At 37.8% G+C, this 23,869-nt stretch overlaps 1 protein-coding gene across 2 annotated transcripts in view; it reads right to left on the bottom strand.

Moving 5' to 3' along the window:
- Window positions 1–15,954: 15,954 nt before the first annotated feature.
- The window catches only part of LOC135744243 (potassium/sodium hyperpolarization-activated cyclic nucleotide-gated channel 2-like), a 93,970-nt gene continuing 86,055 nt past the window's right edge, over window positions 15,955–23,869 (bottom strand). For both annotated transcript variants that reach the window (XM_065262246.2, XM_065262245.2), the window contains 2 exons: window positions 22,377–22,541; window positions 15,955–19,842 (listed from right to left, as the gene is read on the bottom strand). In XM_065262246.2, the coding sequence (XP_065118318.1) occupies window positions 18,875–19,842; window positions 22,377–22,541 (1,133 nt within the window). In that variant the 3' untranslated portion in view covers window positions 15,955–18,874. The remainder of the gene's footprint in view (window positions 19,843–22,376; window positions 22,542–23,869) is intronic.

Here is a 23,869-nt window from a genome sequence, read left to right as displayed (position 1 = left end):
ATGTCTCACCACGGTTCCAGTAGAGAGTTACACTTAATGAGAGAGTGGTGCTGTTTTCCCTAGGGTTTCTCTTTAAAGGCCCAGCCTCACAAAATTCACTGACAATCCACTGAACGTCTGAATAAATTATGCTTCATTCTACAGTCTGACCTCTTCACTGTCTGTTTAAAGATCTGACTGATGCTTTTCGCTTGGCTACAGTAATTACTTTGAAACAAAACCCGGCTGTGAAGTAGATGTGTGTGAGTGAGAAGCTGAATAGGTGGTGTGTGTGTGTGTGTGTGTGTGGTGCATGTCTCCAGTACTGAGCTGTTAAATGTTCAGCATGACGGTCTTGTGACGTCAGCTATGAGTCAGACACCTCTTGTGCACATAAAACTAATCTCTATCAGAGCCTAGTCATGTCATCATAACTAATCTGTTTAACAAAATTATTCTTAAGTTTATTTGTCCTTGATGTTTTCTTTCAAAGTCACAAATTATTAGACAAGGTATTCATGAAAACAGCAATGAAGCAACAGGAAGTCATTTATTTGAAACATTCTTCACTGTAAAAATAAGGGTGTTACATGATGGCATACACTCTAAAAACTTTTTACTATTATCTACTTCATTTTATTGGTGAAAATTTTTACACACAAAAATGTAATTTTAAAGCTGCAAAATCTTTAAAATGTACCTTACCCAGATAGCAAGCAACCATTGAAACATTGACAAATCAACAATTTTTAACAATGTTAATCCAATTGAATCAATATTACGTTTGCACCCTCCATTAATATTGAAAAATATTGAAATTTCAACAAACCACCATTATGGTGATCAGTGTTTGCTTTAGCTGGGCCCCTGACTCTTGTGTTTTAATGTTATGTTTTCTTTGGCTGTTGAAGCAGTGTTTTAAGATACATCTGCTATTGCAAGGAAAACTTAGATCTAATGTGATCAAGTAATTTAAGTAATGTAGCTTTACCTTAATCAAATTCTTGTATGTGTGTGTGTGTGTGTGCGCGCACATGTGGTGTTACTTGTGTCGCATGTGTTGGTACAGTGCTAGCTGGAAGTAGTGTCAGGTCTGTATTTTCAGAATTATAAAAACATACTTAGGGGCTGATCACACCAAATGCATTTATGGAAGTTGCAGGCATTTTTTAAAAATGATTTTCTATGGTCAGTGAGCATTATGGGCAATATTTTTGCCATCGGCCGCAGCATGTGCTTTTGAAGGAGTGCTGAGAGCGGAAAAAACCCTGTGTCATTTGCATCTTTCCATTGTCCAATCGAATGAGGAGAGAGGCTGGCCTTTCGTTGTGGGGACAGAAGTTTACAGTTGCTTGGAAGAACTGGACTCCACTCATTCAGGGGGTCTCATTCCCAAAGCATGTGTATGCACAAACTTGTTCGTAAAATGTGCGTACGGACGTTTTAACCTAAAAATCATGATTTAACAAAAACGTTCGTACTAAAATTTATTTTAAATGTATGCAAAAACATAAGAACAACTTGGACCACACGTGCACAATAATCATGAACAAGGAAAAGAACCCTTATTTATTATTAATATATCTGTGTTATATACTTTATATATTTTTCCTTGTTCATGATTATTGCACACGTGTGCAATACAGTACAGTACCACACAGTGCTGCAGATGTTGTAGGATATCCAGGCATTTTATGCATACAGAGGATGACACTATAAATAAAGTTCATTTAATAATCATTTACCCTATCCATCGCACATTTTGTCCCCTGCTCTTCCTCTTTCACAATTTTTCAAAGAGCAAGGGATGAAATGTAAATCTTGACATTCAGAAATGGGCTGAACTACACCCAGCACTGGAGCAGTGCTGTAATAAATTAGACCGGGTCTGTCCGAGCAGAACATTGGCACATTTGAATCTCTCAGAAAAATCTGTCTGTTATTTATCAATAAGAAGCCAAAGAGAAGAAAAAGTAGACAGAACGAAACAAGAAGAGTGCCCATCAAGCAATTTTGGCCAAAACGAGGCATAATTTGGGCTGTCGGTGAAAGTGTAGCAGCTGTCTAACCATAGCCCACGAATAGAAGATACGTTTAGAAAACCAAATTCAAGGTTATTTAGTGTAGAAGTGGGTTACTCATAGCCAGACTATATTGGGTCTATAGTTAGCCGTCATTTCAATGTCTCGGTTTTTGCTTGCTGGGTGAGATGATATATGGAAATAGGCCAACAGGAAATAAAAAACATCAAAAATGAGTGAGATTTTGAGATCAGGACAGGGAGGGTTGTTTTCTTGAGAAAGTAAACTAACCAATAAATTAGCCCTTGCTTTCAAGCATGATAAACATCAAATCTTTAATTCATCATGCTGTCCAAGATGTTAACATTGGCCTAGTTTCTCTGTTTTGATGCAACTGTACGACTAACAGCCAAGAACCCAACACAAATGTGCAAACCTGCATATATGTGTACACTTAAAAAAATGCTGCATTAATTTACAATCCAGCATTGGATCATAAAAGGATGAGCCCAGCCCGTTGGGTTGTGATTTAACCCTTGCTGGGTTGTTTTAACCCATTGTTGGGTCAAATACAGTATAAACATTTTCTAGGTTAATTTAACCCAGTGGCTGGGACCTCATTTATAAAGCATGCATGGGCATATATTTGACCGAAAAGTGTGTGTACGCAAAAATCCACGGCAAAGTCCATAATTACAAAAACTGTCTGACGTGCAAAAGTGCTAGTGCCACTTCAGAGTCTGAGCAGACGTACGCACTTTTGCTGTCCGATTGCTGCAGGTTTTTGGAAATATAAGCCATTTTTGCTGCTAAAAAGGATTTAAACATTGACAGGTGATCTTTATATGTCTATAAGATTAATTCGGCATTGTTTTACTGCAGAGATTTGAAACTATTTAGCTGCGCACAATTTCAAGAACATTTGCGATTTTATAGATTTCACATCTATACCCGCGTTTTCTGTGCCCACGTTTGTATTATGAATCACACGTACGCATTTTTGCAAAATGATTGTAAGATCAAATTTAGGATGTTTTCTATTCAGGATTTTAGAGTTCAAATGGGAAGCCACCCTAAAAATGGCCTAGTGACGCCCCTGCTTTTTACATATATTTAACATGTACTGTACTAATACACACTTACACACCAAAGGAAATGTAAAAACGTGAATCGGACAATAGGTGTTCTTTAAACATTAGCAAGTGTTTATCTTTACAGAATAAACCTAAAGTAACAGCCTCATGCAAGGCATTCTGGGACCCAAAATCTGAAGGGACAAACAGAAAAAGGTTGATGAGGATTTCTGGTTCCCAGAACGATGTTATTTTATAGTTTTATTCTGTAAAGATAAAGACTTGTTAATTTTTAATGTTCATTTAACTTTGAACAAACTCTTGCCAGTATAGCTGCATAACTATAGCAAAAATTTTACATTATAGGCTGAAACATCCCAGCTTTTTTATAGTGTCGTATGTTCACATGCTGTCACATCATTTGCCACATGACCTTTTCCCAAAAGAGAAATTACAAATTAGTAAATCTGCTAAAGGGTAATTCTGTCAGCGTTAAAAGTAAACCAGCCTAAAATTTTCTTTAATGCTAACACACATGGAATAAAAGTCCAAAATATTTTATTTTAAACTTCAGTCGGATCAAATAATGTAAATAAAACAGTAACACTAAAACAAAGTAAGATTACTTAATATATTAGCTAAAGTGAACTAACAGTGAGCAACACTTCTAGAGCATTTATTCATCTTTATGTTAGTTCTTGTTAGTTTATAGGGCTGGGCCGAAACCACTTTTTCATGTCTGATACAGATGTCGATACCACAACCTTGATTATCTGTCGATACCGATCCAATACCATATCTATCGCACTTTTAATCAATTAAGCTGCAAATAATACATTTGTCAGCCGTACAAAAAGCTTAAACAAAGCTACAGAACTCAAGACTCAATGAAACATTGTGCAATACTGCTGCTTTGTTTTATTTCAATGTTTCAAACAGACTAGTAGAAACATTTTTAGTTAGTCAGCACAAAAAATCAAAATGAAATTTAAGGTGTAACTTTGGACAATTTAAAGTGCATGTTGGTGCAAATTCATGTTGCTCAGCAAGTCACGCTTTACCCCAAGTTGCCATTACAAGGTCTGTGTTCGTATTGGATCATATTGTCCTCCCAGACTTCTACAAAATTCAATCCGGCCATTTGCGCTAATATCGATACGGAATATCGTATCGGCCCACCCCTAGTTTCCATTTACGAATACATTTCACCAATTACCGTTAGTTAATGCACAAAGTACTAACATAAAAAGCTTTTTTGGCATTTGAAAAAATTTTCACACTTTCAAGGGATAGTTCGGCCAAAAATGATATTAAACCCATGATTTACTCACCCCCACCCCCAAGCTGTTTGAGTTGCATATGTCCATCGTTTTTCAGACAAACACATTTTCGGATATTTTATAAAATGTTTTAGATCTTTCAGTTGATTAAATGTAATGTTACGGGGTCCATGACCTTCAAGTCCAAAAAAAGTGCGTCCATCCTTCACAAAATAAATCCAAACGGCTCCAGGATGATAAACAAAGGTCTTCTGAGGGTAATCCGTGCGGTGTTGTTGTAGAAATATCCATATTTAAAACTTTATTAACAAAAATAAATTCCTTCCGGTAGCGACACCATCTTAGACTCCTCTGTATTCAGGAGAGAGTATTAGCATAGTGTACGCACTTTTCTTAGTGACGTATGACAAATTCGGAGGGCGGGGGACAGAGCAGCAGCAGAGTAGCCTCCGTAGGCTGCGTAAGCTCTCATCCTGAATGCGGACACGACTAAGATGGCGGCGATACCGGAAGGTTGTTATTTTCGTTAATAAAGTTTTAAATATGGATATTTCTACAACAACACCACGTGGATTACCCTCAGAAGACCTTTGTTTATCATCCTGGAGCCGTTTGGATTTAATTTGTGAAGGATGGATGCACTTTTTTGGACTTGAAGGTCGTGGACCCCGTAACATTACATTTAATCAACTGAAAGATCTAAAACATTTTTTAAAATATACGAAAATGTGTTTGTCTGAAAAACGATGGACATATGCAACTCGGACAGCTTGTGGGTGAGTAAATCATGGGTTTAATATCATTTTTGGCCGAACTATCCCTTTAAGTTTAATCAACTAGGATTTACAAGTCATTTCAACTACTGTATCTTGACAAATGGTGAGTTGCTGTAACTTAATAAATCAAGTTGAATTTGTTACACTTTTTTTATAAATTACAGTAGCTCATCACTTGTAAATACATTTAAAATGACTTGTAAATCAAAGTTGATCAAACTTAAAAATGTAAGTGCAAAAATATTTATGTACAGGGTAATATTATAACAAACATTATAAAAAAATGCTAAAAAACATATTGCTTACTGTTAGTATATGTATTATTAAGGTTGAAAAATATAACCTCATTGTAAAGTGTTACCAAATGTTAATGCACATTTTGGCAATTACGGTTGGTCATTCAGGTACAGTATTGGCACACAAACTTTGCATACTACACAGCATACAGTATATGCTGCAGAAATGGCATTATAAGGTAGTGTACTGTTTCGATTCAAGTCAGTATGAGTGTTATTGTTCGCATCGGTGTATGTGGGTGGTTATGCCAGTGGAGTCCTTGGGCTGACCTCAGCACCACTGGGAGGATTTGAGACACAGACACCTCATCAGGGATGCAGCAGAGCCACTGTCTACAGAGAGAGAGAGCGAGAGAGACAATCTGTCCCAAAACCAAGTGTGCCGCATACATAGCCAACCTTTAAGGTATTATAGGTAAACTCTGATGCAGAAGACTGTATAATTATAATATAGCGCTTATCAGTTCACTAGGTTTTGTTACAGAGAGAGAGAGAAGCAGTATTGGTTTACTCTCATCTAACCGCATTAGTAGGTGTCTCTTCAGTGCTGTTTGTTGATGTGTGTGTGTGTGTGTGTGTGTGTGTGTGTGTGTGTGTGTGTGTGTGTGTGGATGGGAGAGAGAAAGTAATCTGACACCAAAGCTTTCTGAAAGAGCTGCATCCTGAATAGAAAAGTTCAGCTGGTGTATCAGGTCGAATGTGTACTTTGAATAAACACTCCTGCGGGAACGACACACCGGTATGCAGAATATTAAATGCAAATTAACTGAAGATGAATGTTTTCGAGTGAGTCGTGTGTTGCTTGACATCCTGCAGAGTGAATCACTGTGATTTTGTTGCTTGGTGTGACTTTAGGGAGGATGCTAAGAGCGTGTAACCTGTTCGTAAGCGGGGTTAACAATAAATCCTGAAAGATTCAGGAAGGAAATAAAACCAGTGACACAACTTCATTTTATATGCCAATGTCATCTCTTTATTGCACAACAAGTTATCATTTGTAAGGAACGCTTTAACAACATTGTCACTGCTTTATCAGATTACTGAAAAAGACAAGGGTCATAATATTCAGTAGAGGGAGTCTTAGCGTATCACAGCCATTGAACTGTTGGATTCATAGTATAAATATCAGATACCAAGAACCACAGGCCTGTAATCGTATATCTTTCTATGACAGCGGTTCCTGCTAAATTCGAACCCCCTTTAATCCCAAAAGGATTCAATTGGCTGAAAAACCTTGGGTGTTTTATTGACTGCCATTTTATCTCCTAAAATATAACTTGTTGAACTATCTAATCTTTAAATTCCCATTAAAATGCATAAATTGTTGTTTTTCATGACACAGTAACTTAAAAGCTACAAATGGTCAAATGATATTTTTCTTTCTTTGTGTTAAAGCAACACTATGTAGTTTCCATGTAAAAATGACTTACAGCTCCCCCGTGTGGTTGAAAAACGCAACAGTGTCTGGTATCAGACACTCTTCTTCAGGCAGGGGGAGGGGCGGGGCTGTGTTTCCTACCCTCCACTGCCACTTTCAGAGTGTGCTTGTAGCAGCTAGGAGGCTGCTCAGGTTGCAGCAACAGTACAGTTTGTCCAGTTCAAAGTTGTTCTATCACTGAAATAATTTTAGAGACATTATTTAAAGGAAAAAAAACTACATAGTGTTGCTTTAAGAAATGCAAGCTTTCTAAAGTCTGGAGTATAGTTTGTTTTTTACGTGTATGTGAAGATATGCACACGGTTGAATGCATAGCCTTGCAAAGTATAGTTTATTTGACCCGTACGTATACACAGATGTTTGATGGTAGGCACATGCGCATATGTGTACAATGTACGCAGGGTTTCAAAAATCTGGCGGTGCGCGTATAGTACTCTTGTGATGTTGTAAATTACACCACACGCCCTGTACGCAGACCCTCACGTACGCTTACACATTGGACCATACTTTGGCCTAAAGCGTGAACGTAATGTTGTTTCAATACTTGCAAACCTTTTGTGTGCTCAGTATTAGGCCCTGTGGCCACTGGAGCGTTTTTCCTCCTGTTTCCAAAAAACAACATCAGTGGCGTTTCTTCCGAGGTGGAGCACAGAGAGTTGAAAAATGTTTTACTTTGGGGGAAATGCTGAGGTCATCAATGTCACTTTTCACAGTGACATTTTCTCCAATCACAGTGGAGGAGGGGCGGGACAAATACCACACCAACCAACCGGCGCGTCGTAAATCAACTGATCAAAAAGAGAAACACTGTGCCCACAGACGACATTCGGCAGGCTTTTTTAAGCCATGTTTAAATGCTTTGGTGGACACAGGACCTAATGGGGCAAACACACCAAACGCGAATTCAAAGGTTTTAATGAGTACAGTACATTCAAAGTCAATGCAAAAACGCGAATAGAAGCGTCCAGGCTTAAGAAAGCTTGCATTTCTTAATGCAAAGAAAGAAAAATGTCGTTTGACCATTTGTAGCTTCTAATGTGCTATAGACGCGAATAGACACGAACTTGCGCAATGCGAATGACTTAGTGTACGCAGCATTGGAGGAGTTTGCTGGTCTAAGCTGATGTAAGAGAATATAAAAAACCCTTAAAGAAATCAAAAGAGCCCAGTCTAACTATCCTGGCTATTTTAGGAGACTAAATTACCACCTTAGATTTGTTTTAATGCTTAATTATGATCATATTTACGTAATAAGCTACAATAGAATATTCCCAAAGGCCTTTTAAATCAGGTATTACAAACAGCCATCCTAAAGGCTCAGCGGTTGAGGGTCTTGGCACAAAACCACCATGGGTAATTGAGTTACATGCTGACTTTCGTGTTGAGTTTCTGTGGGGAGGTTCAAAAAAGTCCATCACCTCTAAAGAGAAAATGTAAAGAAGTTGAACTGAAAAGAATGGAGCTACAAGTGGTTATTATCACAACCCTCCGAAAGACAGAAAGGTCACAAGCAAATGAGAAACGTAGAACCATTATAGCTTAATGTCGGGGTGGGGGGCAAAAACTATTCTGGCCTGTTGAGTGAAGAAAAGGGTGTCAGGAAACTGAGTTTGCTGCCAATTGGACCAAAACTGTTCTAGCCCAGTGCACCACATGTGACCTTCAAAGGGGACAGCTGACTAATATCTACACAATGAAGTGTGTGTGAGTGCATTCAGGGGAGAAGATCACACACACAGCAAATAGTGATTAAGGCTTTGGGCCCTTGCAGAGAGTACATGTCTATGTTTAGTCTTACCATCAGTAGAGGTAGAGCAGCAAAGCCAGACACATTCAAGATCAAATAAGAACCATGATAAGTGCAGTATGAAGTGCATTACTTACTGTACCGTATTGGCCAAAAGTAATGTCTGGAGGGGATATTTGGACAATTTTGGTTTTAATGACTAAAGAGGTTTGCATAAAGCATCAAAATATGAGTATGGTACAAAATGGATAACACTAAACTTGGTTAAGGTATTATTCGACAAAAATGATTTGACTAAAGGGCAACCTATAGCTTATAAGTAGTTTTTATTCTAATATTCAAAAATAAATAAATAAAATGAATAGACAGACAATTAATAAAGCACAAGTTTTGACTACAGTTTTTTTGTTTATTGGAAAATTATGAAGCATTTTGTGCCAATAACAAAATAAAATATTCAATTTTGGTTTGTGCATGTGTTGTGCATAATATTATGTCTAAACCTCCCAAAAAATCAATTTCAAATCTGTCTTCAGTTAACACACCAAGCTCAGCTATACAACATCCATACCAAATATTAAATATATTTTTATAAATATGTTGAAGGCATCAACTGTCCCAGGGTGGACATCACTTTTGGCCACTACTGTACTTATACATAACATAGTATGGTTTTTCCTCCTTTGTTAAGAAAACTGCGTCTACACGAGCTCTCGGTATGGAGCACTGTCAAGAGCATGCCAAACCAACATATGCCGAAATATCCCTAAACGTAAAGCCATGGTGGCTATCAGAAGCCATTGCGGAGTCTCGCTTCGGCACAAACTCTGGTTTCACGACTATTGCAGGAGTTAAAAAAAACATAGGTTTCAGTGACTGATACTGCGTTTGCATGTAGACGAACGGTTAAATCGCATCAAAAAAGCTACGGTTTTGAAAATACCTGTGAACGTGTGGACAGGGCCTTAGAAAAGATACAAAAGCTGTCACTGGGATGGTACTTTTTCAAGAAGCCCCAATATGTATAATTTAGGTACAAAATTGTATATCTTTGAGGTACCAATTTGTACCTCCCAGGTTCTTGTATGCACCCTTTAGATACAAACTTGTATATCTTTTAGGTGCCAATTGTGTTCCTCCGACGTACTAATATGCACCATTTAGGTACAAAATTGTATATCTTTGAGGTGCCAATTGTGTACCTCCGACGTACTAATATGCACCATTTAGGTACAAACTTGTATATCTTTGAGGTGCCAATTTGTACCTCAGAGGTACTTGTATGCACTCTTTGGGTACAAAGTTGTGTATCGTTTAGTTGCCAATTTTGTACCCTCGAGGTACTTATATTCACCCTTAAGGTACAAAGTTCTATATATTGTTTAGGTGCCAATTTGTACCTCCGAGGTACTTATATTCACCCTTTAGGTACAAAGTTGTATATATCCTTTAGGTGCCAATTTGTACCTCCGAGGTACTAATATGCACCCTTTAGGTACAAAGTTGTATATCGTTTATGTGCCAATTTGTACCTCCGAGGTACTTGTATTTACCATTTAGGTACAAAGTTTATATCGTTTAGCTCCCAATTTGTACCTCCGGGGTACTTGTTTGCACCATTTAGGTACAAAGTTGTATATATCGTTTAGTTGCCAATTTTGTACCCCCGAGGTACTTATATTCACCCTTAAGGTACAAAGTTGTATATATCGTTTAGGTGCCAATTTTGTACACCCGGGGTACTTATATTCACCCTTTAGGTACCAAATTGTATATATCGTTTAGTTGCCAATTTTGTACCCCCGAGGTACTTATATTCACCCTTTAGGTACCAAATTGTATATATCGTTTAGTTGCCAGTTTTGTACCGCCGAGGTACTTATATTCACCCTTAAGGTACAAAGTTGTATATATCGTTTAGGTGCCAATTTTGTACCCCCGAGGTACTTATATTCACCCTTTAGGTACCAAATTGTATATATCGTTTAGTTGCCAGTTTTGTACCGCCGAGGTACTTATATTCACCCTTAAGGTACAAAGTTGTATATATCGTTTAGGTGCCAATTTTGTACCCCCGAGGTACTTATATTCACCCTTTAGGTACCAAATTGTATATATCGTTTAGTTGCCAGTTTTGTACCGCCGAGGTACTTATATTCACCCTTAAGGTACAAAGTTGTATATATCGTTTAGTTGCCAATTTTGTACCGCCGAGGTACTTATATTCACCCTTTAGGTACCAAATTGTATATATCGTTTAGTTGCCAGTTTTGTACCGCCGAGATACTTATATTCACCCTTAAGGTACAAAGTTGTATATATCGTTTAGGTGCCAATTTTGTACCCCCGAGGTACTTATATTCACCCTTTAGGTACCAAATTGTATATATCGTTTAGTTGCCAGTTTTGTACCGCCGAGATACTTATATTCACCCTTAAGGTACAAAGTTGTATATATCGTTTAGTTGCCAGTTTTGTACCGCCGAGGTACTTATATTCACCCTTAAGGTACAAAATTGTATATATCATTTAGGTGCCAATTTGTACATCAGAGGTACTTGTATGCACCATTTAGGTACAAAGTTGTATATTGTTTAGTTCAGTGGTTCTTAACGTTATTCCTGGAGGCCCACTGCCCTGCACATTTTGTGTGTCTTTTATCTGACAGACTCTGTTCAGTTCATGAAGATCCCTTCTAATGAGCTGATGATTTGAATCAGGTGTGTTAAATAAGGGAGACATACAAAATGTGCAGGGCAGTGGGCCTCCAGGAATAACGTTAAGAACCACTGGTTTAGTTGCCAATTTGTACCTCCAGGGTACTTGTTTGCACCCTTAAGGTACAAAGTTGTATATCTTTGAGGTACCAATTTGTACCTACGAGGTACTTGTATGCACTCTTTAGGTACAAAGTTGTATATCTTTGAGGAACCAATTTGTACCTCCGAGGTACTTATATGCACCATTTAGGTACAAAGTTGTTTATCTTTGAGGTACCAATATTTGCCTCCAAGGTACTTGTATGCACCATTTAGGTACATAGTTGGATATCTTTGAGGTGTCAGTTTGTACCTACGAGGTACTAATATTCACCCTTTAGGTACAAAGTTGTATATCGTCTCGGTGCCAGTTTGTACCTCAGAGGTACATATATGCACCCTTTAGGTACAAAGTTGTATATCGTTTAGGTGCCAATTTGTACCTCTGAGGTACTTGTATGCACCCTTTAGGTACAAAGTTGTACTTTTTGAAAACGTATCACCCCAGTGACCGTTTTTGTATCTTTTTCTGAGAATGTACAATAACTTAAAAGTAGCCATAAAAGTACTTACATGCTGTGCATCAATCAGAACATAAACATTATTCTACAGACGCAATTCATACAGGTTTGGACCAACATGAGGATGAATAATTTGTAAATAACACATGGAAACAGATGACACCTGAAGACCCGAAGTATTCCAACTAGAGAACATAGAAGCATAAGCATAGCCACATGAGAGGCTTAGCTGGGTTCGGGTCAGCAAAACCTGACACAAATCCGGATGCATTTAGTGTACTGCAGCGGAGTCAAATGGCTAATCTGACGTTTCATTGAATCCAATTTAATTGGATGGCTTGTGAGAGTTCAGGGAAAATGACAGCGAGACAGAAAAGACTAAGACAGTAAGACAATATTAAGAAGCAAGACAGGGACACGGTACTACAGATATATTTGCACTATCAAAGTCAGTTTGTTCTTGTTAAAACACTTTTTGATGCTAATATCACTTAAACAAAACTTGAAGGTCTCATATGAATATTCAAAGAAAAGTTTTTATTTTAAGATTTAAGATGTGTCTCAGAACAGATTGATGCATGTATGATGAAGATAGAAAAACAAAATAAGGCACACATTATGCCCATTTTCCAAGATGTAATATAAATCTCAGGTTTACCTAGAATGTGTCTGTGAAGTTTAATGTCAAAATACCCCACAGATAATTTATTACAGCATGTCCAAAATGCCCATATTTGGGTGGGAGCAAAAACGCCCTGTTTTCATGTGTGTGTGTACCTTTAAATGCAAATGAGCTACAGCTCCTCACTCCTTTACCAAAAGACAGTGAGTACTTTTGGTCAAAAATAGATCTGATTCCTGTGAATACATTCTGGGACAATAGTATCTTTAGCTGCATTAGCGCTGCTAATGAACAGATTTAAAAAGCTTTTGGGTAAAATTAACCAGTCAGTCAGTGGCTGTGGGCAGGCAGGGCTTTGTTTGTGTGATGTCACATTAACAAGAGAATCAAAACCGCATGTCTAATGAGACTGCTTTGGTTTAATGGGGATTTTTTATTTTAGGGTTGTTATGTCCAAACACCTTGTAAAAGTGGATTTTGCATAAGATGTGCCCTAAAAGGCTTTGCTGCTGTTTTACCCACTGGTAGAGTTAAAAGAACAATTGTAAAAACAAGCACTTGTGCTAAACCTGGTGAACCTTTTCAACTCTTTGCCGACTATACAATCCACATTCGGCGCTGACTTTTATTATGGCCCAATTCCCACTTAAAGGATTAGTCCATTTTCTTAAAAGAAAAATCCAGATAATTTACTCACCACCATGTCATCCAAAATGTTGATGTCTTTTTTTGTTCAGTCGAGAAGAAATTGTGTTTTTTTGAGGAAAACATTGCAGGGTTTTTCTCATTTTAATGGACTTTAATAGAGCCCAACATTTAATACTTAACTCAACACGTAACAGTTTTTTTCAACGGAGTTTCAAAGGTCTATAAACGATCCCCAAACGAGGCATAAGGGTCTTATCTAGCAATACGATTGTCATTTTTGACAATAAAACTAACAAATGTACACTTTTAAAGCACAACTTCTCGTCTAGATCCGGTCGTGATGCGTCAGCGTGACCCAACGCAATACGTCATGACGTCAAGAGGTCACAGAGGACGAACGCGAAACTCTGCCCCAGTGTTTACAAGTTAGGCATTTACGTTAGGTCGCGCTGGACTTGACCTAGACGAAAAGTTGTGGTTTAAAAGTACATATTTTTATATATCTTGTCAAAAATGACAATAGTATTGCTAGATAAGACCCTTATGCCTCGTTTGGGATCGTTTATAGTCTTTTGAAACTCCGTTGAAAAAGCTGTTAAGTGTTGAGTTAAGTATTAAATGTTGGGCTCTATTGAAGTCCATTAAAATGAGAAAAATCCTGCAATGTTTTCCTCAAAAAACATAATTTCTTGTCGACTAAACAAAGAAAGACATCAACATTTTGGATGACATGGTGGTGAGTAAATTATCTGAATTTTTCTTTTAAGAAAATTGAATATTCCTTTAACAGGATCAAATGATCATTTCCATCATCTGGTGTCATTTAAAACAACATTACACATGTAAAATGCAATTTCTGTTGACTTTATTATCACTGTATCTAAGATGTTTAAACAAGATTGCTGTAATTCTACATTATATTTTGTAAGAGACATTGACGTGTGTCTTTCTAACATTGTAAGGTCATGCTTCACAAATGATCTAGAAATGGTTATCAAGACAACCTGAGAAGTCTTTTTATTTCATCTGTGTGCTAAAAAGTCTTAATTTAACCTCTACAGATGCTTGTCTCTCTGCGGTGATGTCAAACTGGACCTGTGCTAAAGTAATATCCAGCTTGGGGTTGATCCTAAACAACAATCCTATTTAAATTCTCACTCCGGACATGCGGCTCAGGGTTCCAAACAAACCTAAATGTGCAAGTCGCTTTTCCCCACGCGGGGGTTATGCTGGGTTAATTGTTTCGCTAACACTAATTAGCAGCTACTGTACATATATTGCGAGGTTGAAGAAACAGGTGGCATAAAAATGAGAATTATGACATTATTTACTCATCTTCCTGTTTCGCAAACAAACATGAGGATGTGTAAATAACGACAGAATTTACATATTCGGCTAAACTGTTCCTTTAAAAAAAAAGCGTATAAACTTTGCATTTTCTCTTTCAAAGAGCCACTAACCACTGAAACAGACTATTTGGAAACTAGATACAGTATACTAGGCACTAGGTATTTACAGTACGTCGTGCATTGTTAAGACTGAAAAGAAACCGTATTGTACCCTGATTTACATATGACGCTGGAAAACATGAGGGAATGTTCCGGCAATCTGACCAAATTTTCCTCGAAGCATTTTTTTTTGGTGGGGGGGGGTGAGTGCCTCCATCACATCTGCCAGCTCATCCAAGCTGGAAAGGCGGAAAAAAATCATATTTTCCACATGGATGAGTTGTAGCACGCATGGCACACTGTCTGAGTATAATCACATGGGCTGCGATCTCCATTCAAAAAATCAGACAGCAGCTTAACTCGGGCTAAATCTATTACATGTGCAAATAAAATAAAAATATTCATATACAGTACATTCGCTACCCATGCCCAGAATAGCTGGACAACATGCTACATCTGAAAAAAAAACCCTGGTGTCCTTAGGTGAGAAGAACATAAAGCCCTAGCAAAACAGGCAGGTTTATTGCACACACGAAACAGAAAGGTACTTAATGTGCCTGCACTTAGAAACCTAATGAGAGATATTACATTGCAAAATTACAATATGGTTACATTGAACCGCGACAGATTGCCACTTTCTTTGCTTGATTGATATTTTCAAACTGTAAGGAGGTGTGAATGTGGATGCTTGGCTGTTTTACTGGGCCTGATTAAAACATACACTTGTTTACCCATTGGCTTCATGTTGGCTACCAATAAATAAGAAAACAATCAATAGCGAACACAATCAAAAGTGAATAAACTGTTGAAGCCGATATCACATGCTTTTGTCAGTTGAATGAGCCGGCGCAATTGCGTCCAAAAAAACATTTAGCCATTGGGAATGTGACGATTTTTCCTGTCTTCTAGACAGCGCTAATGTGGACCCAGTGTGCTTTGCGCTACAATAATCTGGTTCAGACTTTCTGTACGACCACAGATGGATCACTGGCAGCGAAACAAGATTTAAAAAAATAAAACCGTTCTAGACTTATCTGTTCTGATTTGATTACTACAAACACTCAGCAAATACGCACACAGTTGTCCATTCTGCATTGTTACTGATCTATTTACATGGCAGTTACAGTATTAATATTCAGATCACTCATGAATGCTGGCTGACATACATTCAAAATCCTATTATGCACCAGATTATATTTTCTGAAGTCATTAGTTATACTGCCCAGTCTTGCACATAAAATAATTTACAGCGACAGTATTTAAAATTTCAAAGTTCAAGTGAGAAAAAACTGCAGCAGTTGGCAATGAAACGGACAACTACATTCTTATAAAGAGACAAATCCATAAATCAGCCAGCAACGTTTATATCTATTGACAATAAATTAACATTAACCATTCGGCCATCATTTATCAGCCTGCAGTCTGAGACCATTGACAATTTAAATGCAGCATGTTTGAGATACTTATTAATTTGTGCAAATTATGATATATTTTTACAAACACGTAACATTATAAATATTTAAAAATATAGATTAAATAAATAGGTTAATATAGATGTCACATTTTTACAATGTTTTTAATAATATATTTTATATTATCATAAACAAATTATAATTTTTAAGGTCTAAATTGAAACAATCCACCCCTTCAACCTTCAATAAACACTTTGTTGTGACTGTAGGTTTCCAGACAACAGTGAGAAAACGTTTAAATCAAAACACTCAACCATATTACTGTAAGCGTGATTTATAGTTCTGCGTCGGACCTGCGCTGTAGCCTGACGTGCACCTCTACAAAAAATGTAACAATTTTATGTGGATGGCAAATGTGCAATTGCTTTGCTAGAGCCCCTCCATCAGGGGTCATATTTCTTGATGGAAAATGAAAGGGATAGATCACCCAAAAAAGTTAGGTAGTTCGTCATTTTCTGATGAACACAAAAGATATTTGAATACCCATTGACTTCCATAGTAGGTAAACAAATACGATAGAATTTAATGGTTACCGTCAACTTTGTGCTTACCAACATTTATCACAATGTCTTCTTCATCCTTTATCACAATAAATCCATAATATTTGTTTTCCTACTATGGAAGTCACAAGTTACAATTAGCTGTGTGCTTACCATCATTTCTCAACATTTTGTGTTCATCATAAAAAAGAAATTCATTCACTCATGAGAGTGAGTAAATGATGACAGATTTTTCATTTTTGGGTGAACTATCCCTTTAAAGGGGTCATATTATGAATTTAAAAAAAGTAAAAAGTCTTTGGTTACCACAGATAGTGTATGTAAGGTTTTAGCTCAAAATACCCTACAATTAATTTATTACAGCATGTTAAAATTGCCACTTTGTATGTGCGAGCAAAAATTTGCAGTTTTTGGATGTCTTTAAAAATGCAAATGAGCTGATGAAATGCAAACACTGATCACCATAATGGTGGTTTGTTGAAATTAAAACTCAATTGGCTGTCAATTGTTTTTTTTTCTCTCTCTCTCTTTCTCTCTGCACTTAATGGCAGTGCCATCATTGGATAGTGCAGATTAAAGGGTGGTATTATTATAATAAGACTTGCTACCTACGTCACAAAACAGGCGAAATCTGAATTACATAATTGTTCACATGCTTGCAGAGAATGGTTTACAAAAACAAAGTTACTGTTCTTTTTCACTTTTTTAGGTTAAAAAAAAAGCACTTTTTACCCAATTAGTCAAATTTTAATGCTATGACCCCTTTACTCTAGTGATATTTATTTACCTCTATCAATCACTGCTGATGCTACTTTAAAAATGTACACAACAAGCTGATGCCTAAATAGTGTAACATGCCCCGTAGACATTGCCTAGTAGCGATCTGCATGTGGAATTGATGCACGTTGATGTGAACAACGACACAGAAGAATAAATAAAAACTGACGCTGGGCTACAGCGTAGGTCCTATGCAGAAGTATAAATCACGCTTTACTTTATGAAACCTGCTTTTATCACTGAAATATGTTGAAACTGCAAACAATTTCAAACAAACAATAGTTCCTTTAACAGATATAGACTGAAGACCAATATTAAAACATATTTAAACAGCTGCATCGCCTCATTTAGTGCATTAAAAGAGGAGGTTTGAAACATTCCTTGAATGGCGCTGATTTAATTGCTTATGCTGCTATGACAGGTTTATATAAAAGGCAGGGCAAGAATATTGCAGAATTATATTGCATGTGCAGATCAACACGGATCACAAATACAGCATGAGTCACGATAAATAAGAGAAATCTTTTGGCTTCTTTCATTTTCTGTCTGCTAATTTAATGGGTTTCGCAGAAAACCCCAAAAATTCAAGTCTTAACGCTCAGTGCAACTGCAGTAAAGTATTGCCTTGGTCAACAAAGTCTCTTGACGTGCCCAACAAAACAACATAAAAAATACAAGCGTTCCACTACATACGTGAACTTTACACTTCGTTTTGATGAAACTGATTTATAAACTAAACTCTATCAATAAGCATATATGATCAACTGTGCAAACTAACACACACACACGCCCGCACACACACATAAACCATGTATATGGCTTCTAAACTTCAAATCAAGGCAGTTAAATATAGGAGTTTTTTTTCTTAGTTGACACAGACACAACCAAAATTTGTGTTCAAGCTCAACTTTGGTTTTTGAGTAAATACAATTGTTAGTTTTTTCATTATAACTTCTTTCCCTTTTTCCCTCCTACTGTATGTACAAGTGGATATAAGATCGGCCAGCGGTCCATAATACTTTTTTCATTACTATACAACAACATTGTGAAAGACAGTTAATTTGATTGCTACACAGAGAGCTTATACAGAAAGAACGAAGGCGTTTCGAAACACTTTTGCGAAGCGGTAAATTTCATAATCGTCATCTCTTGCAAGTCCCTGATTTTCTTGTCAGCCAGGCCCCATTGCATCATTTGAACTTTACGTAACACACCAAGCCACACACACACACAACAGGATCTTCCCTTCATTCGGGATAATAATGACAAATATATTGAGAGGCATCTGAAGCTGTACAGAGGACTGCAGTAACTACACAAGCAAGTGGAACAGAGGCATCCGACCTCGACAATCTATTTGTAGCAGAGACTTTAAATTAAGTAGCGATAAGTCCGTCCCATTGTCCACACTTTGGATCTTATGAAAAGCCACGAGCTTACCTCCTCTACAGAAGGCCCAGACTCGGGCAATAAGAGCAAACTGTGACCAAGAAAGTAGAAGAGTCTCAGAGTTCTCGTCAGAGGTTGGACGATAGCCTAGATCTAGTTGTGAAGTCTGTTTCAGGAAGGCTGACTATGGAATCTTTCTTGCGTATAGCAGAGTCCAAAGGTGCTGGTCCCACCACGCCAGGTGGAGTGCCTGTAGCAGGTGGAGTGGATGGATAATTCCCAATTGCTGCCCCTGATGCCTGAAGTGTTGGGGCTATTCTCTGTGATACAGCAATCCTGACCCCAGAGGGCCCGGGGATGGCGGGGTGAGGTGCCTGAGGTGGGCCGATTGACGTAGAGGAAGCATTGGTGGAGGGTGGAGGGCTGGGTCCAACAGGTTGAGCTCCGTCTTGGGGGAGAGAAGGTTGGGAAGCAGACAAGGCCCTGGCGTCCTGCGTCAAGCTGCCCGTTTGGTGCAAAGGATGGGGGCCCTTGAGCAGGGTGGGGCGTGTTGGACTGGGGACGTGCTGTTGAATAAGTGACAGCTGAGAGCCAGAGCGCACACCACCCACTGGACCGCTTCCATACTGAAATGTCCGGCTTCCTGCCGCCACTAATGGACTTTGCATCGGAGTACTGGCCATAGCTATGGCAGCAAGCGCCCCGAACGGTACCGAACCTGAAGGTTGCATCTGCTGAGGAGAAACGGCTGCTGGGCTGGAAATGTTTTGTACCACCTGAAACCGTCGTACCATCCTGGGTGACTGCATGGTGCTCGGGCCCACCATAGGGCCAAACTGTGGACAGAAGCTCATAGCTACTGCCTGCTGGAGTGTGGCAATGGCAGAGTTGCCCTGCGATTGCCCAGGTGGAGCAAAGATCCCCCCGGGAATTGATGACGTCATGGACATGGCACGCGGACGCTGCAGATCTATTAGTTTCACCATCTCGCGGTCATACTTAACGATCTCCTGGATCATCTCGTTCTCTTGGTTGTTTAGGATGCCCGAGTTTAAGTCGTGCTGTACTTTGTTCATCAGGATGGAATTCTTTTTTCCTGTAAAGGGGAGAGAGAGAGTTATTTGTACTTTCATAAAATTACACATTCAAAACATGCTTGAGGGTCCTCCATTCACATTTAACTTTGCTTTTAGGGAGCGGTGAATCACTAAAGGGGTCATACTGTAAGATATAAAAGTTCTTCAAAGATGAAGTGAAATTCTTATGTATTATGAAGAGCATACTATAAAAGTATACCAGTCCTAAAAAGCAATTTAATATACTAAAAATAACATTTATGGTGCTTTTCCATTGCATGGTACCCCACGGTTTGGTTCGGGTCAGCTTACTTTTGGGGGCTTTTCCACTGGGTGCAGTACGTAGTACTTTTTTTTAGTACCACCTCGGTTGGGGTTCCAAGTTACCCAGGCTGATACCAAAACATGATGCAAGAACACTGTTGTTCACTGATTGGTCTGAGAGAATCGTCACTACCAGTGTCAACACTATAATTTAAAAGATTAGCTTTACCTTCATGCTAGCTTGCACCGTCTCAAGCAAACATGTTGTCATCTGTGCTCTGCTATACGTTCCCAAACTCCCTTTTAGCGATGAAAAAACTGGTTGTGAATCAGGAACACCATACCAGTTTTTTTCCAGACTTGCAGTTTGTGGCAGCACATTTGTGACGCGCACGTCATCATATATGCTTAAATGCAACTTAAATGAGGCTCAGCGGAACCTCCTAACCAAGCCAAAGTGAGGTGACCTGACCTGACCCAAACCAAACCATGGGGTACTATGCAATAGAAAAGCGCCATTAGAAGTATCTTTTTTGAAAAGAGGATATGACCGCTTTAAAAAAAGAAAAGATACTAAATCAACGTTTATGATAAAAACAACTTTGATCATGACACCTGAAAAGTTATATTTTACGTTATGGACCCTAAAAACCTATCACATTGAAACTGTACATCATATTGACTGTAGTCTAGAGCAACACTTTGATCCAATCAGTCACGTCTACAATTTACAGCGTCTGTTGAGTTACCACAAAAAAATCCATCAGTTTATGAACATGAAATAGGAATGCATTTACAGTAGTGCACTAACAGTAACAGGCAAGTGTGCAGAACAGCATTTTAGTATATAGACTTCAACAGGAACTATTCTTACCTCAATAAGGCAAAGTTCTTTTAGAACTTACAACTAAAATAAACATTTCCTTAAACAGGGGTTCCCACAGAAAATTTGTTAGTTAAGGTGGTAGGGTTGGGCGGGGCCGGTGGTGGCAATCAAAGGGGCTGGGCATACTCGTCATGATGAAAATTAAAATATTTATTTTAAACACACAAATAAAACTTTATTTGAAAGAAACTATGACAGAAAATGAACACATAATAGATTGTTAATGAATTAAATGTTTTTAACAGATACCTCTAATGGGAATAGCTGCGTGATGAAGTGAAACTAAAGGGTTAATAAACACAAACTAAAGCAGATGTTGTAGAACGTCTGGCGAACGATGAAAGATAGCGAAAAAATTGTAAAAACTGATTATTTCCCACTATTAATTACATTATCGCTCGTTGTGTGAAGTGCGTCCGCGCTATTCTCCGAGATGCACTTAACGTCCTTTTATTCAGCATTTTTTTTTTTGGATGATCTAGTTAAGGCGGTAAAGGTTAGAGGAGTCATATAAACCAATTTCATGTTTTTTTTTGTCTTTAGTGTTACAATATGTTTGTGCATATAGAAGATCTGTACATTGCAAAAACATACTTTATTACTTAGTATGTTTGTTTTGATTTGAGCAGTGTTAAGTAACGCTTGTTGTTTGTCGTTTCTACGATCACAAATGCAGACATGGTTTTATGTTTTAGTATCCTTACCAATCCTTTAAGTTCTGCTGAAGTCGTTCTGACAAAATTGATCGATTAGCTTAGTCATCTGCATTTTCTGGGTCAGATTCGGGCTCCCCTCATACTGATAAGGTAGTAAAGACGATATTATCTCCTGGCTTTCACTATTGCTTTGGGAGCTGATCTTTCAAACTTGATAAGGAGCATCATATTTCTGTTTACGCACTTGAGGTATTCGGCCAATGCACTGGATAGCAGGCCAATCGGATCACGTGCTTTCTCAAAATGTTGACTTTTGTACAAATCAACGCATTTCAAAAAGGTGCGGCATAGAGGAGCTACAAAAATGTACGGTGTGTGGACAATATTGGGTTTTTTAAACATAAACCACGCAAATACATTGCCTCACACTGAATATACAAAATAATGTGCTTTTTAGCAACAGAATATTGGCCCTTTAAGTATTCATTTACAGAAGGTGTTGACACTGACCTTCACATTTTTACTTTGCTCACCCTATTGACTTCCACTGTAAGTGTATTACTGTAAACATGTTTCCTCTTCGTTTTTACAAGCTCGACATTATCGACAGGTCAATATTACGTGCTGTGGTATTTGACAGGAGGACTCTGATGATATTGATGATCGCTTAAGCTCTGAAAAATCCTTTACATCTTTAACTGCGAAAGTTCCTTTAAAATATTCAGAAGATGATGCTAGTTTTACTTACCCAATCGGTCCAGTCGATCAATGGCTACAGTCTCAAATGCCCTCCTCATCATGGGGTATTCCTCCAACACCTCATTAAAATTGTCCACGGAGAGAGAGTACAGGCGACAGTAGGTGTCTGCTCGTACGCTTGCTGTACGTCGACCTCTGGTCAGCAGACAAATCTCTAACGGAGAAGAGGTCAGTTAAAGTCACACACAGTTCAATACATCTCATTTTGTAAAAACAATGAATGCAATCGCACCCATTGTGAAGCCAGCAAAATATTGATTTGGATTCCTTTTTGTGCAATGGTATTGAAAGAGCAATGAAACATCTCATTTACACAGGTTCAATAACTATAAAAACACCCAATTTTGTTCCTCTGCTTGACTTGTGGGACATTTTCCAACATAATGTCATAGCAATTCTTACGTAATTTTAAGGTTTTGTTTTTGTGAACTCGTACTACCAAATTCGTATGGGTGGGGTATATACTAATAATCTTTTTTTGTGCGATTCACTTCGTACTGTATGTACTTGTACAAACTTACTTTTCATTCATCCTCACTATTATTAGCGACATAAATATATTTACCTTAATATTAGTGCTGGGCAAAGATTAATCGCGATTAATTGCATACAAAATAAAAGTGATTTTTTGCATAATATATGTGCGTGTACTGTGTCTAATTATTGTGTATATTTAAATTTAACCACACACACATTCATATATTCATTTCAGAATTGTTTTACTTATATATAATTTTTTTAAATTTATTTTTAATATATAAAAATATAAATAAATATATATAAACATGTAAATGTTTCTTAAATACATACATGAATGTGTGTGTATTTATTTATACATAATAATTACACACAGCACATACTCATATATTATGCCAAAAATCACTTTTATTTTGTATGTGATTAATCGCGATTAATCTTTGCCCAGCACTACTTAATATATACAGTTTAATGGTTGACACTATAATACAGTAACACAACAAATATACCATCTTACCATCCGTCTAACCCACCAGGTATTGTTTCACAGTAAATCTTCAAGGTTATTTTGTGTTTATATATAGACACACATTCTTATATAATATCAAATTTCATTTAAAATGAAGAAACATGTAGCTCTTCGGGAGAGGAGAGAAATGTCCCGCAAGAGTCTCCATGGATAATAAACATCATTCATCCTATGTGTTGTGCGTCAACCTCTGTATTAAATCCTGACCCATCCATCAGGATTTTGCATTTGCTCCATTTCTCCGTCAGCTCCCCAAATCAATCCAAGAATCCAATACACAACCTTGGAAGGCTTAGCTAATTTCATAGAACTTCGTCATTGGAGCGTCAAACACTGTCAGAAAAAAAGGTACAAAGTTGTTCCTTTTTCTGTCGCTGGGGTGGTACCCTAAAAGGTAACTTTTTGTACCTTTATGGGTATAAAACACATTGAAATGTATATTATACTCTAAGGACCAATTGTGTACCTTAAGGAAC

The sequence above is a fragment of the Paramisgurnus dabryanus genome, chromosome 6 (assembly GCF_030506205.2).
Source record: "Paramisgurnus dabryanus chromosome 6, PD_genome_1.1, whole genome shotgun sequence".
In the NCBI taxonomy this organism is placed as follows: Eukaryota; Metazoa; Chordata; class Actinopteri; order Cypriniformes; family Cobitidae; genus Paramisgurnus; species Paramisgurnus dabryanus.
Note: the sequence above shows the minus strand (reverse complement) of the source record. Positions and strands in the feature narration are given on the sequence as shown.